The sequence below is a fragment of the Triturus cristatus genome, chromosome 3_1 (genome assembly GCF_964204655.1).
Source record: "Triturus cristatus chromosome 3_1, aTriCri1.1, whole genome shotgun sequence".
Classification (NCBI taxonomy): Eukaryota; Metazoa; Chordata; class Amphibia; order Caudata; family Salamandridae; genus Triturus; species Triturus cristatus.
In genome coordinates, this window is record NC_140583.1 from 442,813,353 (window position 1) to 442,833,156 (window position 19,804).

The window sequence follows — 19,804 nt, forward strand, 5'->3', positions numbered from 1 at the left end:
TGGTAATACAGGAGGAGCTCACTTAATTACCTCGCTGCGAGTCTAGAGTCTTGCAGACTATTAGAAGAGGGCAAATGCCAATTCCTAAGGATGACACAGAGACAAAGCTTATGCTCTGCACCGCTGCTTTAGTTGCTTTTAGTGCAGTGAAGTAATCAAGCATAAAACATGCGTCCATCAAAAGACTCCAGCTGACCCGGGGAGGCTGGATTAACGCTGACTATACTTAAAATAAGATCACAGACATGGTGGTCTGCTGACCCCAGCAGGCCAGCAATCCCTGTGATGTCACACAGTCGTAGCGGATCGCAATTTACAACCTACCTCATAAAAATTGCTCAGGTAGGTAAGATTGCGACCAAGATGATTCAGAATTATGTGATCCAACCTATTGGTAGGTAGGGCAGAATGCCAAATTCTTTCCCATTCTCAAAAGGTCAGTGCACAATAGTAGAAAAGTGGAATATTATGTGGTAAGGTGGGTGGCCATGCCATGTAATAGTATCACAATACCCCAAATATGGTCCTTGAATTTACAATAGTAAATCCTTAGCTGAGTCCTGGTAGAGTGGCAAAGAGCAGTCCGGCTTTACCAGAGGAACATGTATTAAGCATTTCAGAGAACCAACATGCACGATAAGTAACTGACAGAAGTCAAGAGAAATCCAACACCAATTTATAAAAATAGTGTATTTTTTATATTAATTTCGACACCAAAACAAATGGGATATCATACATATAACCAGAGTTGTAGATTATTAACCAGTTCAGTAAAATACATAAACAAAATTACATTGCAGTCAATGGCAAACTCCACAAGTGACAATCGGTCACTTGCAGGTCAAGTTACTTGGAACCCTTACAGAGGTATGGTCATGCGGGCCCCAGGACTAGGCCACACCAGTCAGATCAATTTTACCTAGCCTATGGATTCCAAGTGCAGAGTTGTTCTGGCTGTCCTTGGTGCTGAATAGGAGCCGCAGGAAATGCAAAAGCACAACAGGTACACAGCTGCTGAAGCCAGATGATGGTTGCACGATGTTCTCTGCAGCTGCAGTTTCAGAAATGAAAATATACTCGATTTCACTGGATTTCCCGATATTTTTACCAGCCTGGTCTTCAACATATAGACCAGTTAAGTAGAGGTGGCAAACTTGGTAATAATAAGCATCTGTTAATTCAGTGTGCTGGGTGAACATACATTTTACAAAATATGCGGTTTATATTAAGATTTCATAAACAATTGGATTTGCCTGTCATTGTATTTTCTTAAACTTCAAAAAGCTCTTTTCAAAAAAATGCCAACATAAATAGATGCTCATCCACAGTGGCCATCTTAGATTGGAGCTTCTTAAATATAAGAAAATACATTCAAAGATGGCTGCCATTGATGCATGTGTATCTGTGGCAGTCATTGAAGTGCGAGGGACCACGGGGGCAAGCAGTTGTTGGCTGGGGTAGTGGGATTAATTAAGGGAGAATGGGGGAGCAAGAAGGTGGAGCAGGTGTATATGGAGAGGGAGAGAAAATAGTCCCTCCTACATTCATCATGCAAGGACTAATGTCAGCAATGGAAAGATTCATGTCATCCAATCAAAACACTGTGAGACTCAAATTCTACTTGACAAGAAAAGCACATGAATAGTGATGAAAGCCTTTCAATCAGAGCAGGAAAGTGAGATAAATAAAAAAACCATCCAATCACAAAAAAGGGCTGACCCAACGCCCCCTCTATGTATTGTATGTCCAACTAAACCAGCCTGTAGGCAAGGCCTATAGAAAGTGAAAGGTTTAGATTACGAGAAAGGGATATGAGTGGACGAGTTGGGTTAGGTTTTTTGCCTATAAAATGTTGCTTAGTTCACTGTAGCCTAGGGTGACCAGATTCTCAAAACAAAAAACGGGGACAGGTCATAGACATAGAAGTAGGACTATGGTTTGCAGTATCCCTCGACATAAAAGTAGGACAATTTGACAGCTGTCATAGACATAGAAAAGGGACTACAATGACAGCACCCTCCACAGACCGAGATGAAGCATTACAGACAACAAATCCACAGTCTTTTATTGGCACCCCTCTCCTTTACACAGCAGCATTAGTACTTTTTATTACATTTACACTTTGAAGGACTATAGCATATATTTGACAAAAATTAATAAAACATCACAGGCTAGCAAACACCAGATTTACTAGCTTTATCAATGCTCGTTTCTATAGCTGAGCATCAGCACCACGTAAAGTACAACTCACCAATGTTGCTTAATTGCTCATGACAGAAAAGCATGGGAGGTAAACTGCGGAATGCTAAATTGCCAAGTGGCAGCCATGGACCAATGTAAAAAAAAAAAAAAAAACACTTCTCTCCAGGTATTACTGCCTTAAGGTCTTAAGGGTCGCAAAGGCTGGTCGACCACACAGTCCTCCCACATTTGCGTGGTCACTGCTGGGATGTCATGTTACCTTACTGGGGTATGTATAGTGCACTCTAGCCATTGGTATCATCTCATAGTGCAATAGTGTGAAGACCTGAGCAAAAAGCTCGAGCAGCGCTGCTCGCCTCTTCCACAGGCGTTAACCCGGCTCCTTTAAGTCCTTTCCAGCTAAACATTTTGCCGTGATCTGAAAGGTCAGTCAAACGGTCAAGTCATAGCTTTGATATGGAGAACACAGAGCATGCATCAATTGGTTAGGAATAAAACATGCAATGAGCAATGCATTAATCCTTGCACGGTATGCATAAGGGCTACTGAAAAGTTTGTATGGCTATGAATACAAATTACAGGACGAAGAAATATTGTTTTATCTAAAGTAGAAACTTTGGCTGGCACGATGACGTAGGTGGCGCTGCGTGTAAAATGTCTCTCTTCAAAGGATTTCCCTTCTTGCTACAGTGACAACACATGCTGTAAACAGTGCAAAGAGAGCATGCGCGCGCATGCTCAACCGGAACAATGAAAAACAGGGACATTTCTGTGTTTAACCGGGACACTGTTTGAAAACAGGGACATTTGAGTCACTTGGAGAAAAGTGTCGGGACACGGGGACACTTCCCCAAAAACGGGGACCGTCCTGGGAAAACGGGGACGTCTGGTCACCCTACTGTAGCCGTATTTGATCGAGAAACCATGGCTCACTTCCAGGCGCGTAGCTAGGGGGGGGCGGTGGGGGCGGACCGCCCCAGGCGGCACTGTTTTTAGGGCGGCCGCTCAGCACTGGTGGCCCGTTGCGGCTGCGGCGGCCTTTATAATTTATTTAGGGACAGATTTGACTGTCCCTAAATAAATTATAAAGTCAGCCGCGGCCGCAACAGCGCGCGCGGCCGGCGGCCCAGTTAAAAGTTAAACGTCTTCAAGCAGCGCGGTGAGCGCGCTGCGCACTGCACGCACCTGACGCTGACCAGCAGACCTACTTGTTTGTGGTGCGCCAGTGCGTCAGCGCCTGCTGCAGTGCTGCCTTGCCATCATGACGTCGGTCGGTTCCGGTTCGCCAAGACTAGAGCCAGGACTTCGTATTGGTCACCAGCCTGCTCCAGGGCCTCGCGATGAGAACGTTACGTAGTGGTGACGCGTCACGCGCTTCACCACTACGCACTCGTGAGGACCCAATTCTGTGCTGCAGAGGTCGGAGTCGGATTGTCGGAGAAAATACGTTTGTTTATTCCTATTCCCCTTTCCTGACCCCTGCAGCTGCTTATCGCATCAGGCTGTGACACAGAGTTCGACTAGTAGGTAAGAGAATGTGTTACTATTTTTTTTCTTTTAAAAATATGTGCAGGCCCAGCAGGACACATACTTCTGTGCACGTCATTTAAACAGTTTTTATCCTTCTCATGGCCGATGCAGGACACAATATGACAACGCAATTCAGAATGCCCAGATAACGCTAGTGATTAATGATCCTGCTGGAGAGCAATCGTTTGTCTGTTGGTAGTTTTTAAGTGCAGATGAACTGTATTTTATGTGGATAGCTCAGTGGGTTACTGCCTTTGTCACAGAGATCCTTGTGTTACTTGCAGTTCAGAAGTCACAATCCTAACATAGGACAGTGACCAATGAACTGTCATCAAAGAGCTGCATACAAACATGAATGGTATCGTTTTTTTTGTTTTGTGATATAGTTAGAGCTTCCTCAGTCTTTCATCATTCTAATGTTGCTAAAATGAGTATGTTTGAGCAGAGATACATTTTTATCAGTAAAGCTGATCCCCATGGAATACTCTTTTAAATCCTAAGGTTGTGTTTCCCCAGACCAAATCCTCTCAAAATATACTGCCCACCAGTATGGATGACATGTGATTCCTACACCTTGTAATCCTCATTGGCTTATGTGACATTCCCTGTAGACTGATTTACATACTTGTATGATTGATTGTCTCTGTATAATGTGTTTGTGGTGTAAAGTGCTGACACACTACACTACACTGATATGAGTAGCGCTAAACAACAAATGCATATGAGAGAGGGGCTACGGAGCGATGAGAGGCACTGGTGGAGGGTGGCAGTGAGGGAATCTGAGGAGGAGGTAGTTGGAGGGGCTGTGGAGCGATGAGGGGCACTGGTGGAGGGTGACTGCAGGGCTCGAGTCGGGGTACCAGGCGGGTGGACGGTGTCCCCTCACTTATTTTAACGGGAGCTCGATTACTGGAGCAAATGGAGCCACACATTTACTCTTTGGCCTCTCTGGGGCGAGATTGGAGCTCATTCAGAACGCTGCTCACGCGCTGGCTTCTCTGATGCAATGGCATCTAAGGGGTGAGCGAGGGGAGGCAATGAGTCTGATGGTGCAAGCCACTTTCGTGACATTACTTCCTGTTGTGACGTCAGCGTCCCCATACTTCTTTTTTTAGGACTTGTGCCCTGGGTGACAGTGAGGGAATCCGAGGAAGAGGTCATGGTGTGGAGGGGGAGCTAGGGTGAGATGAGGAGCACTGGTGGAGGGTGGTAGTGAGGGAGTCTGAGGAGGAGGTCATGAGGGGGAGAGGCTGCAGAGAGATAAGGGGCACTGGTGGATGGTGGCAGTGAGGGAGTCCAAGGAGGAGGTCATGAGGGGGAGGGGCTATGGGGAGATGAGGGGCACTTGTGGCGTGAGGCAGTGAGGGAATCTGAGGAGGAGGTCACTAGGGGGGCCATGGAGGGACGAGGGGCACTGTTGGAAGGTGGTAGTAAAGGTATTTACAGAGAAAGAGGTTATTAGTGTGGCGCCAAAAAAGACTTTCGCATCAGCGCTAAAGCCGGCCCTGTCATGGCCTTTCTGTTTTTGTTTATTTAATTAGCAGTCGGGTCATAAGGGCTACTGTGGAACATGCTTTAAAGTGCTGCTAATTATATTTACTGCTATATTCAATGTTTTAAGTTTTAAGGTGATTTTACTAATGTTTTTACCGGGAAAAAGCAAAGTGGAGCTCGATAGTGCCTGATATGGGGCTGGGGCCCAAGGACAGCTGTGAGAAAAGGTGCACTGGAGAGAGGAGTAGTGGATAATCAAGCTTGTAAGGGAGAGCGTTGCCGAGTCCGGGGTCAGCTGGAGGTAGTAATGAAGAGGGATCCTCCATGAAGGCTCAAACAGATGGAGCCTGAGTAGTATCACTTGCCTGATACTCCCACCTCAAAAAAATCCTCTTCCCATCAAAGGAACATTACATGGAAAAAGCACTTTTTGTGAGTGATAATATTTAGAAAGAGATTTGGAAAAGAGTGAGTTTTACTGGTCCTTATAAGGCTAAGAAGAGATAAAGGAGGGCTCTGAAGCAGGCCTGCCCAGACATATATGCGACAAATCGAGCCCGCAGTGGCCCACCCAAATGCACCCTTGGCCCACCCAAATAAAAATTCCTGGAGCCAGGCCTGATGTGTGGCAAAAATATTTGTGCATGTTTGTTATGTGGCATTGCTCTGTGGTGGTGACTGTTTTTAAGCTGCCTCATCTGGAGGCATCCGACTGGGCCTCAGTGGGTTTATCCTGCTGGCTACGATGCATGCTAGTATTTTACAATGAACATTTATGTGCGATGGGGATAGTGATATGTATGGTTAGGGTTGAATGGCCACACAGTGTTAAAGATCCTCAACCCTTTACGTTCAAAGAATGGGTGAGCACAGCTCTAAACGGTTTGAAGCTGAAAGGCTCTCCACAGAGAAGAGGTATGGGGCTTCAAAAAGCATTCCATAAGCGATCAATGACTGGGTGTATAATAATGTTAACAGACAAATCTTGTGGTTCCAGCAACTGAGCAGTACTTCCAAAATTAAGACCCATTACACACATTAAAATCCCACTCCACATTGAGGAAGAATTTAACAGCTTGGACCCAGGGGCTTAGTTGATCCTCGACCATTTACATTCAAACAATGGATGTCTGGAGCTGACAGCATGGCACTCCACAGAGCAGCCCTGCCCTGGCACTGCCTCCCAGCCCGTGTCTCTCTCGGCAGTGGCTCCCTTCCTGTGTCCTGGGTAGACTTGGGGGTAAGTTACAGGCTCAGCCCACAGGACAGGCGGCTCTCAGCTTCCCACCATTGGCTGCACTTCCAGCCCATTAGGAAAATGAAGACCCCTCTCCGGTTGCCCGAGCGGCTAATGCCGTTTTCTGGAAACCCTCCTCATTCTCTTTATCACTCCCTGGCCTCTCTCCCTCACACTGGCCCTCCTCATTCTCTTCCTGTCTCGCCTGTTGGTCGCCCCCCTAAGTATGTGCATCTACAGTCCCTCTACCAATTTACCTGCCTCTACTCCTTCATTACCTCCCGCTGCTCTCTGACACAAGCCTGACCATGTAATTGCACGTTCTTTTTTCTTCCTGCATCGCGTCCTCTTCCATGAGGTTCCCTCCCTGTCCGGAGTGTGTCTTGCTGTGCATTGCCCTCCCAGGTTCTTTTGTGTCCTCCGTCCCCAGACGTGAACCAACCCCTGCCATAGAGACCCTGGCTCTGGCTGCCACCACTGTGGAGTGCTGCTGGAGGCTGAGTGAGGTAAGAGCTAAACGTTTTCAGAGGGGATATTTAGTGAGTGGCAGAGTGGCAGCATAGCTGCCAAGGTTTCAGATGTGTGACATTTTCTCATAACTTCAGTGTAATTATGATTGACATTTCAACGATTATGAGCATAGCTCCCAAGGTTTCAAATTGCTATGTGTGACATTTTCATAATTCAATTGTAGTTGTGAGTGACATTTCAACGACTATGAGTGACACTTCTTTGCGAGCAAAACTCAAGCAACGAAGACGAGGGAAACATACATACATATATATATATATATATATATATATATATATATATATATATATATATATATATCAGTAATTACACCCATTTGAGCAATGAGAAACTCTAAGAAGACTAAAACTGGTACAAATGTCTGCGGCGGCGGACTCATAATTGCAATAAAATTATGAAAATATCACACCCAGCAATCTGAAAGCTTGGCAGCTATGCACTTTGAGGCTGCTATTTACCAACTGACGTTGGAACTACTCAAAACAACAATGTACAGTAGAACTCTTCTTACTGTGTATCATCTGTGACTTGTCCATGCACATCAAGGGTTGGATCTCTTTGGCAGTACCCCCATATAAGTCATATAGATTGCACAATTTTCTTCTCTAATGTATAATTCAGATGTAGCTTACTCAAATTATTTTAACTTATGTTGGTAATAGATTTTAATGGGCACATATAACAGGGGGGCACAGTAGTATAGCACAATACAGCCCATCCCATAATCTCCATGATTATCTCATGTACATCCAGGGTTCGATTCCCTGGCTTTACATCCCTTAATTTTCAGTTTGATTGTTATTGTCTTCTTTAATTTAGCCATAATGTATGTGTGGTATTAGTTTGGCAATATATTTAAATAGACACACCTAACAGCATCTCATGTAAGTTTAGCATAATGCAGCCTACCTGGTATGCTCAAGACTCACCTCTGTACATCTACTTCCTTTAATCTAGATGTATTTCACTTAAATTTTAGCAGCTGACAATCACACTTAACATGCTTGATGTCGTCTTTGTCTTGTATCTATTTATTTGCCCTGCACATTTCTTTATTTCGAAACATTGACCATTCTTGGCCGACATCACTGTGGTTTAATATTTCTTGTTTCTTCTGAATATTCAAGGAGTGCCGCAGCGCCGGAACAGTTTGTCCCGGGTCTTGGATAGAGTTGAACAAGTCCCCATGGCCCCCACAACTGTGTTTAAGGATTGTGATCATAATGTGTCGGCCCTCCCTGTATTTTAGCTTTGGGCCCCCAGGCAGGCTGTGCACCATGTGTGTGCTGAGGCTGCTGTGAAGGAGAGATGCACTATTACAAGCTGGTTTTGGGTACCAAGAGCACACGTCTTTTCATTCCCAGGGAGTTGGTTGCTGCTGCTTTGAAGTAATGACAGGGAGCGGCCCCTGGATGTTGCCTTTGGGCCACCAGAGTGGGCTTTGTATCTGGTCTGTGTTGGCAAGGTGGAGCTGACTGACCCCTTTGTGCTGCGTTTAGTTTTAAGGGCACACAGTGAGTCATTCCCTGTGAATAATTAATTTGCTGTTTTAGAAAGATAAAGAATCACAGGCTTCGACACTGTTAAGTTGGTTTTGGGTCCCCAGAGCACATCACGTTCGTGCAGGTCCCCACTGCTTTAATGGTGGGACCATGATGTATGGTCATTTAATGTCAGCTGTAGATGAAGGTTACATGAACAGTGTCATGTGTGTGCATGTTTGCATTGTGTTGAGGGGATTACCAGGTAATTGTTCACGCAGCTCTCTGATGGATGTCATATGAGGTTTTTCTGAGTCCCCAGATAGATCATGCAGTCTGTGTGTTCTCTTTTGTACTGCCAGTCACCGGTGTATTCAACTGTGTAGCCTTGGACCGTGTCATGTATGTGCATGCAACTTGCATGATCAAGGTAACTATTCGAGGCGATATTACGTTTTTTTCGGACCTCTTTGAAGTGCATGCCCTCCCGCCAGGGGGGGGGGGGGGGGCGGCAATCTGAGGGATAGCCCCGGGCGCCACAAGCTCTAGCTACGCCACTGCTCACTTCCTGGAAGAGGAAGGGCGGAAGAGCTGCTTGACCTCGTACCAGTTTCCTTTCCGGGACTGAACATGTGCATCTGAAAGGCGAGGTCCACCTCCTGAGCTGCTCTCTGGGGAAGGGTAGGACTCTGCCTGCTACTGGTGCATGCATGCTTGCTGGCGGAGCCCCAGATTCCAGGCATGCCCAGCGGCGTGGCAGCTGTGGGATCCGGGAAGCTCCAGAGACTCGCATTAGACATTCACCAGTGGACATTCTTGTAGTTCATAGCCTACCTGCTCTGAGGCCTACTGGTGTAAGAGCTAGCCACAGCAGTGCCCTTAGGCTTGGTCTTACGCAAACCTGCGTGGAATGTCTGCCTGGTGTGCAGAACACCGTGTTTACAAATACTCGACTCTCGGATTCCTGCGAGCAGTGTTCATTTGAGGCCTATGGGAATAACCTAGTGAAGCGCCCGCACACGATTCATCCTCCCCTGTCTTTGTCATCACTTAGCTGCACTTGACCCATGTCTACAAGCTCCAGCAGGCCCAGTCAAACGGTCTCGTCCTGGAGCCAATTTTAGCCCCATCCTGCAGCGCCCGCCAAATTGTGTGAGGCAAGCTTCGAGAAATCAGTAAAAATGCTGATTCTGAGCTGTAATCATGCTTATTTCTGACCGCTGACCCGCCATAAACTGACTGGCATCATATGTGGCCAGGGGAAGATCGGTGTCGGATGCAGTCTCCAAACCTTTTACGCTCTATTAACGGTTACTAGTGACATCTGCAATTGCTATAGGATCACGTGCACTTGTTTGTACACAGGTGTAATACAACTGCGGTCCTCCTAAGAAAAGATGGCAGCGAAGCCTAGTCTTTTTTTACTTTGACACTGTTTTCTGCATGCTAACCTAATCTTCTAGTACTACCTTAACCGTTTCTCCCATTGACCTTCTATGCAACGGTTAAATCCTTTTTCTCCATTTCCCTTTACTCTATTTCCTTTGAGTTTTTTTGGGTACGTAAAAAAATATACCTTTTGTGAACTTGTTTTTGATTTTGTGCTCAATCTTCTTTGAACTATTTTTCCCATTTAAATTGTTGATTTGTTTCACATTCCAACACCTCGCACAGAGCCAGCCCAGACTCCGTCCTCCAAGTGTGAAATAAAGACACTTCAAAGGGCGTCTATGAGATGCTTCAATCGGACATTCTGGCCTGGGTGTTGTGAAAATTCGACCAGAGCAGGAATAGGTTTCTAGTTAAAATATTTTCCTGTGGAATATATGTCCACATTCCTCATTAACTTTGAGAGCCATTCTTATTCTTAAACTGTGAGAGAAGACAGTTTGCCAGGCACAGATGCATCCATCTTGTGATGTGGTGTTGCCGCTTCCAGTGGTTGCAGCTCATGTTTTGTGCAGTCCCCGTTGGGGACAGATGGTCATGTCTTGTAATCATGATATTAAAGACACACCCTGTAGTTGTTTACACTGTAGTGACGGCTGTCAAACTGGTGAGGTGTTGGGCCTAATAAAACTAAGTACCAGTCCAAGCCAACCCTTTGGCAATCAAATCTGGTTTCATAAAAAGGTTACTTTCTTTATAAATCTGTTTAGGAATAAAAAAAAAGAACAGATATACAAAAGTAACACAAAGAACATGTTTTAAAGGTATAGACTTAAACTGCCACTGATTTAAATTAATGGTTCAATAGGTGATTCGAGTTGCTTTAGAAATAACTAGTATTTATGAGCTGAAGGACACTCCATAAGACACATAATGTTTCCTTTTGTTTTCTGTACAGATACATAATTGCTTCATGACTCTTTCTCTTAACTCTGATTCCTGCTGCATCTTTTTCTGAGTTTGTAAAATGTTCTAGAGATCTTGCTAGAGGTCCACAGCCCCCTGAAGACAGCAGGTATTGAAACCACTCTAAACAGCCCCAAAGTCTGAGTTTGTATTCTGGATAGTTTAGTCCCCTGACAAATGCAAGAGGATTGAGGCCCAACCTTGACTGGATCATTCTCAGCTAGTTTACACCATTGGTTTTATTTCAGATGATTCCTCTAGATTAAAACTCTGACCTTGACTCAGAACCTGCTATGGGTTTCTGATTACTAGAGATTCCTACTTTCACATCCCTTTTTGGACAGGTCATTGGAGACTGTTGTCACTGAGTGTAACAAAAGCATTAGTGATCGGAGTCAAATTCACCTCCTGTGTTCAAGATGCAACTTAAAAAACATTTAGGTATGTCTAGAACTGGTTAGAGCCAGGCCCTCTTGGGGGATATTACCCCCATAAATGGGTTAGCTAAAGCTGTGACATCCACCCTTTCCCCCCACCATTGATCTGAAAAGTGATTAGGAAATATATTAACAGCCACACATGTGCTCTTAAAGCCTCTGATGGGTTCATGAAAATGTGGCTCCTGATCTGCTATCCATGGCCAAAGGCAGTGCTGTTCATCTTCCTTGAAGTGCAGGAAGAGTTCCATCTCTCACTTTACCATTTCCAAACGGGAAGGCAAGGTAGGACTTCACCCAATCACAATAGTTAAGAAAGGGCTCATGTTCTTGTTCTGGAGCATTATGAAGACTCTGAGTTGACATATGGTGCTTTAGAAAACCTCAAATACAAGCAAGTACTAACATCCCTAGTTGTTTGCCGACGAAGTGTGAAGGTTGATGATCACAATGGTTATTTTACACCTATTGGGAGGCATTGTAGAATCTTAATATGAGATGTGCATGAATACTTTAGCTTTAGTTAGTCACTAAGGTCTCTTTATTATTTCTGGGCAGAAAGACTTCTGATTGGGATGGATGTTTCGTCTTTTATTGCTATAACAACCAACAAGCTGTCCCCCTCTGACCACCACCCTTGCACTGGTACATGCCAGTTCCATCACTCCAATGCGCTTCCATTGATTTTCAGTAGCATGGTGCATATTTCCGATGTCAGTAACTCCGCTTTCGTCGTGTGAGCATTAATGTTTAGATATAATTAGGTTCTAGCCAGTTATATTGGCGAGATGAGCCTTTCATGATTATTTGGCAGATTCTTAGGTGTCAGGTCAGTTATGTCAAGTCTTCCCAGCTTTCTGTGCTTGGTTATCTATTTCAAAGCAATGTTTGGGCGATGACTAGGAGTAACCAGCCCCGACTCACAGGTAGTGGCATCAGTACTTCTCGTTCACAGGCACCCTTCCATTACTAGGACAAGCATCCTTTCCAAGCTCCGCTCCAGTTCCAATCAACCACAATTAACAGCTGTCCACAGTCAGATCTATTGGGTTGTGTAGCAGGTGTGATGTCAGCGGAGTGGGACACAGAGACATACTGGTGGGACATGCTGTCCATTTTATGGCTCTGCAACGTCTAATCTGTTAAGTGTTCTGGCTTGACCAGATGGGAGTGTGTGCACTACATCATTGGATGTTTTCTTCATGTATAATGTGGCCTTAGGGTCTTCAAAACTGTATTTACAACTTTTGCATTTAGTGAACCAATTATAAAATTAGAATTTTGAATCAAAGGATGTCATGTTCACTTTCAGATGCACTATTACCAACCAATTTGGACCCTTGTTGGAGCTGGAGCCAAACGATTAGCAACATCTGGTCGCCCAACAGCAAGCGTGATCCCTTCTGGAGTGAAATGGATTAAGTCTAAGGTGCAAGGATTTGATCCGGAAAACAACTGCATCCGGATAGATGATGACCGGGAGGTAATCCTTTTACCTGTATTATATTTAGACATGTTGGTTGTAGTGCATTGTTTAAACTGATTTTGTAACTTACATTTAAAAGTATTTGGGAAAATTCTATTATTATAGAAACCATTTCTAATAAGATCTTTTTAGACATTCATTTGATAATGGGGAATTGTGGCACCACATTGCTCCTTGGTAATCCACAGGAAACTAGATAGTTTGAGTAGATCACTTCCAATGTATTCAGTCAGCTTTCCCTCACAAAACAGGCCTTTAATATTGCAGTTATTGCCCTTATGTTTCACCCTATTCCTTTCAAAATGTTTTTATTACATTTGTCCCCACTACTCATAATTGTAGGTTACTACAGGCATTTCAAACCCTCTCTGAGGAAATTACTTTCTGATGTTTCCTTTTTGACTCTTCTGTCATATCATCACCTGTTTCTAGCCGTACATATCATTAAGAATGATGCACACCTTTTGTACTGGGCATATTTCCAAGTTTCTTGTTTTAGAATCTATACTGCACATCATTTTGTTGTCCCAAATCTGTACTTTCTCCAGATGGTAGTTGTCTTTCCGAACTAGGTATGAAACCTTTTGTCTGCTCCTTGTACCTCCCTCTTAGCATGCTTATACTTCGCTGGCATTCATTGTCTAACTATTTACTAGTTTTGAGGTCACACAGATGAGAGCCCCAAGTTCCCTCTCTGGTTTGGTGACCTTCAGGCTGCTGTACTGTTCCTCAGGATGTTTTCCTCTTGAACCACTCAGTGACTTTTTAAACGGTTCCTTGTGTTTTTCACTTCTTCTAGGAACTCCTTTGTATTGCAGCTCTTGCAGTACTCATCCTGAGGTAAGGGCTCCTGTACAATGTCACATATACATACTTTGAGAGCAGTGGCACAATAATTGATCCTTGTCTTATCCTACTAGTTACCACCTTATTGTCACCCCATGTTTTTCATTCCCGCCCATCAATCAAGATCTACTACTCTGTTCATTAAGAGATTTCATTAGGGAACTGCGAGGGTGCCTACAAATTCTCGAGTCAAATTTTCGAATGCTTGCACAGACCTTTCACAAATATTAGAGGGGCAGATCCTTGGGCATTTCCTCCCTTCTGCCCTTGATGCATACGTATGTCTTAAAGGCATAATTGCAACCTTTGTATCACCCATACCTCAATAAGATTGTCAGTGATTTAAGAAGCAAAGATCATCAGGAATGGTTTGCATTGTATCACAAAGGAGGTAGGATTATTTGCTATACACAATTTTTAATGGTCCCCATAGTATTTAAACCATGATTTAAAGTTTTAATGGAGCTGTAGCTGGCAATGACACTATTACCAATACACAAGGAACTTAATTGCACTAATTGCATATACAAATAAAAATAATTATTTTTGTTGTTGTTATTATTTGGATTTATATAGCTTGGGTATCCTGACCCTCCACGAGAGGAGGTCTCTTGCTGAGCCAAAATAGGTGGAAAAGGCCGAATTATTTAAAGAGCTACGTTTTGAGCCGTATCTTAAGGAGCACAATACAAGCGATTTGATGCAATAATAATGAGAGTTCCATTTAGAGGCGAGAGAAGACCAGGTCTGGCCTCCCAAATCTGTGTGTTGAAATTCTCAGAGAGCAGGGGATGTGATGGATGATAGAAAATGACTTTTCTACTCAGTTAGGGTGGACCTCACTTGTGAGCTTCATGTGTGCAAAATACAAGGTTTGAAATATGGCATGTTAATGAATAGGGAGCCAGTGGAGTTTCTGAAGGTGGAAGGGGATGTGGGTAGGAGCAGAAAAGTTGAGTATTAAACTAGCCTCAGGGTTTGAACAACTTGTGTCTGTAATAGGTGAGCAGGGATTCTGAGATAAAGTGCATTCCCGTAGTCTGACCGTCAGGTAATCATGGCTTGAACAATAGTTATGAACACCATTATAGGAAGCCAGATAAAAACGTTCTAAAGTGTGTGCTCCCGAATATCAAAACCACAATATTGAGGAAAGAATATCAAAAATGAAATACTGATACCTAACTCCACATCTATGTACTTAAACTGTACTTCAAGGTACATAGATGTGGAGTTAAGAATAGTAAATCTTTACTTCCCTATATGCACTTACATGTCGTCCCTTGATACTGTGTCCTCGATATTCTTGTACCACCACATTGTTGATGTTGATATTCAGTAGTACAATCCTTCTGAACATTTTGATCAGATAAAGAAGGTGTCTGACGTTCTGCCTAAATACTTCCGCTGCCTAGATTGCTCCGGAAATCACTGGCCTAATCCAGAATTGAATACACTATGGGTTTAGCGATGTAGTTCTTAAGCTTAAATTACATTGCATATTTTTCCACCACTTCCAGCCCGCCTTACAGCTATTTCTCCTGTTATGTGCAAGTGCATCTGAGATAAGTGGTTTACCCTCTCTCTTCCCTCAAGCTGTCTGTGTTCTCCTACCAAGGCTTGTGCAATCCTTCCCCATGATGTTGGCCAAACACTTCCTCAAATCCCTAAGAATAGCCAAGCCCTCCCACCTAACTTCACACCCCATCCCAAGATGAATCCTCTTAAGAGGTAGCTGCAAGTCCTGGTTTATTCAAATGTTTAGCTTGGAACTCTCTATCCACCTGATGGACAGGTAGTAAGGAAGCAGGCTTCCATGAGTATTCTCACATTTCATAACTCTTCCAGGCAACAATGTATTGTAGATGATCATGTATTACGTTAGAATCAAGATCATATTCAGGTGACCTATCTACCATGGTAGGAAGCGGAGGACCTTCTGCAACTGTGCCTGCAATTTCACATGAGATACATGTATTGCTGTCAAGATTCGCCATTTATCAGGTCACTTTGTATGACAATTTAGAATCTTGAAGGGACCCACAAGTTTAGGAGGATACTTCGGTTGTGTGTGTCTGGTAAAGGCAATAACTTAGGGGGGAACCAAACCAAACCCTATTCCCAGTCTTACACTGAGGATTTGTTTCCTGCAGTAGTTGCTGATTTTCTTATAGGTTGTTCAAGCTGCCACTATAGGTTTTACACTGATTGTCTGATGGTTTGAATGTTCTATAATGCATTAGAAACAGAAGGAACTTTAAAAAGGGCAATCCTATGAGGTAGCATTTGAGATGAAACACAACTGTACAGTAAAAAGGTGACAATCCCATAGACTTACGCAAGGAATTATTTCAGGCAAACTCAGTAAAAGAAATCCCCATGCTCCATTCAGAAGGGTTGTCCATTAAAAAACATCTTGGGTACTGTTAAGTGGGCGGATTAATTCTCACTCTCTGCCTACCCATCAGCAGATAGTCCGCCGCTTGAATGTGGAGAAAATTGTAGGCTCCCTGTAAGTCTAATTTGATGAAGACCTTGGCTGTTTTAATGCGATTTACCAGAAGTGAAATGATGGCAAGAGGTTACTAGTTTCATGTGGTGATCTTGTTGAGCTTCCCATAATTAATACATGGTCTGTATTCACCAGATGCCTTTGGTATGAAGAATATGGACACTCCGGCTGGCAAGTCAGAATACCAGATACACCCTTGTGATGGTTCTCTTAAATATTCTGTGAGAATCCAATCCTCATTACAGTTAAAGGATTGATTCTTCAGTGCTGAATAGCAGCTCCTGTAATTAAGTCAATTCTTGATTTGTAGGCAGTGTATTCTCCCTCATCTTACTAAACACATCAGAAAAATCCCTAAAAGCTGCTGGGATGGCAATCCCTAAAAGCTGCTGGGATGGCATTGTTCTCCATTGCTGTTTCTTTTAACAGGACTGCAGCCAACTCATGGAGAGAAACATGAAATGATAAATGCATCTAGGTTTTTGTCTATTTTCCTTCATTGCTCTCAAATAACATTCCTTCTGCGAATACTTCAAGGAAAATGTAGTTCACAGGAAACTCCAATCTATCACTGTGTTGTGGAGTATAACCATGAGATTCCTAAGATGAATGTCAAAATCTGGGCTGTCCATTTCAGACTGGACCTTTTCTAAAAGACTGGTCTTCGCGATCCTAACTAAGGGTTCAGATTTCCATTTCATTAATTCAGAGGTATCAGTGCACTTATTTCTTCAGGCTTCTGCTTGCTGAGTGTGGTTCTATCATATTTCTCTTTGCGGTTTAATCCACAAAGCACCCAGAAGCCCCTGAATCCAGTCTGTGATCTTCATAGGGTCTTGTGCTATCAGCATTGTTACTTGCATGTAAAAATAAGCTTTACGGATGACAGACGTGGAAGTAGTAGGTTGGCTCACAAACCATAAAAACCCACCCTCTCCTTTCTAGGTGCTGTGCCACTTGTTGGGCTTCATTCCGTGAGATAAGATCAATGAGGGTGGTAGTAGGTCAAATAACCACCAAGGCAAAAGCACCCCCTTTTTGCCACATAGAACTGCTGAGTATATTTTATGAAACTTAATAAGAGTTCAATTAGGTTCTGTGTAGGAAATTGAAATGGATATATTGAATCTGGCAATGCATGACACGTGGGGGATATGTATTGTATTGTATTGTATCTGGGTTTTGTATCGCGCCAACTCACCGACAGGTCTCAAAGCGCTACTGACCAAGTACAGAGCGAAAGACGGAAAAAGATATATAGATGTCAGGCATCAAGTCAATTTTCTGTCGTTGAATTCTCTTCCCAGATTGGTCTCATTTGTCACCCTCGATATTCCTGTACTGTCCAAGAAATATTTTTATAAAACCTTCTGATACCTCCCACCCAACCCCCCCAACCATCTCCCATAGTATATGAGTGCATCAGTTCATGTGACTATGGTTGTTTCTCAGAGCTGGTGCATTGCCATTGTTAATACTTGATCTTTTTAATAAATATCCCTGTGGAATTTGCCTTTTCCCTCCATTGTTTTCAAAAGTAACTGCAGTACCCTCCCCAACAGGTCTCCTATTTTTATGATCCCTACCTCCTCCAACTGGACCAGATCTCTTGTTGTAAACTCTCTTTGATTAGATATAAAACTATTGGGAACTCTGGATCATATATTTTGATATCCTGTGTGATTAGCAGTCACCCCACCTGCATGTTCCCCTGCTCCCTGGCAACCCAGTGCCTCACACACCAGGCAGATCTCATGGTGCAGGGGCATGAGGAACGAATACGTTGTACAGTAACCTCTGGCTTTGAGATTTCATCATTCCTGCCTCCCTGAAGTTCTTCTGAGACAGGGTAATCCATGCTAGGTCTGTACTCACATTCCTCAGAAATAGCAAGATGTCATTGGCAGAGAATGGATCCTTTGAGCCATTGGAATGCCTCAATAATGCTCCTCCAACCTGGTTTGTCCATTTCTGTGATAGCAAATAAATCTGCTTGGCTGGAGATCCATTTTGCTTTCCTTTTGAATTCGGTAGTTTGCAGACTATTTCCTTCCTTTCCTGCCTTTTCTGGTTGGATCATACAGAAGACCCCAATTGGTCAACAGAAAAAACACTGCAACTTAACAACTGATTTTATTCTGTTAACCAGCTCATTTTACATGTTAAAGTTTGAACTATGCATTGGCTGGGTGTTGGTAATCTGATCTGCGTGCATAAATTCAGAGTCTCCTGGTCTTAAACAATTACATTTAATTTCTTGGTCATGGCTTTGATACGAAGGAGGTCCGTAAGGGAGTTTTTCCTTGGGAAGAGATCGATATGGTCTAATAGAATGCACCTGGGAGTGGGATATAGATAAGTCACCCAGAGACACTTTGCTAGAGCATGTTGATTGCTCCATAGCCACTGTAATTTCCAGCAAGATAGTCGAACATTTCAGAGTTACATAATTATCGTGAACATGATTCTGACAACATATTAACCGATGTTGTGCCTTGCACAGGTATGCCAGTTTTTAAGGAAAATTTCTCTTAATAGATGTCTGTTTCAAATGAGAGGTTGACAACTCTGGGATAATCCTCATGGTGTCAAATTCACTGAGAGGCTGTCTCTTAAAGTGCCCCCCGATCCCTCTTCTACCTTGCTTCGTAGTTTTCTTCTCAACATGCAACAATGAAAAGGCAGGGAACCCTGTATTCTACAAAATATAATTGTGTCTTTAGAGCAGGGCTGCAGGCAAAACAAGTTCTATTACATTTTGGCATACAAACCAAACAAGATTCCAAATAAAACTATTGGTAGTTCTGGTTCTAGCTCTTCTGACTTGTCTGACGCACTACAACAGCTATATTTAATGCACTTCCATTGCACCGCTTCCGGCACCTCCGTGTGGGTTAAAGCCCCTATGGCCAACCACAACCTTCTAAATTCAGCCCCACACTCTGTCAGGCCAGAGATTCACTGCTTCTCTGTACAGTGAGAGGACTCAAATGCAGATTGCTAGCGTTCTGAGTTGAAAACTTCCATGTCACATAAGCCAATTAATTTTGACTTGGGTATAAAAGGGTACAGTCCGACTGCGGAGCTACAGACAGCTTGAACTTCCCAGCGCAACTATCTTTCGAAACAGAGTCAAAAACATGAAACTCATATTAACGAATGAGCCCTGATGAAGTCCTCTGAAATGGGACGAAACGCGTTGGCTGCTTGGCATTTTTTTATCAGAAAAGAATTAGGAAACTTAATAGTAACCAACATTGGATGGACCAAATTATTCTTTGGATCTTGAGTTTGGTGGTGCAACCCACAGTTGTGATAAACTTTATCTTGGTCGTGAAGACTACTTTGTAGAAATAGCGGGAGCGGTGACGTTGCACACCACTGGAGTGTAATACTCCACGCAATGGACTTTCTGTGGGATATTTTTGTGGGAAACCTTTTTTTCTTCCTTGGGGGCAGGTGCGTCACTTACTCACTTGGTGTGTATGTTTGGTTTCGCTGTTTCTTTTTTGTAATCAACATAGCATTTGTAGAGGGGATGGTAGGAAAGTGTCATGCAAACAAACCACTAACATAAAGCTCTGCATAATCCATCAAGGTGCCATGTTTGTTACTGGGTCCCTAAATTAAAATAATATTTCCTCTATGAAAATTAGCTTATAATGACTATATTTTAATTCTTTTGTGCATTTC

General features: G+C 43.4%; 1 protein-coding gene across 1 annotated transcript in view; it reads left to right on the top strand.

Annotated features, from left to right (window-relative positions):
* Window positions 1-19,804, top strand: part of SQOR (sulfide quinone oxidoreductase) — a 199,970-nt gene that overhangs the window by 102,124 nt on the left and 78,042 nt on the right. Inside the window, exon 3 of the mRNA XM_085644239.1 lies at window positions 12,580-12,750. Within this exon, the coding sequence (XP_085500365.1) occupies window positions 12,580-12,750 (171 nt within the window). The remainder of the gene's footprint in view (window positions 1-12,579; window positions 12,751-19,804) is intronic.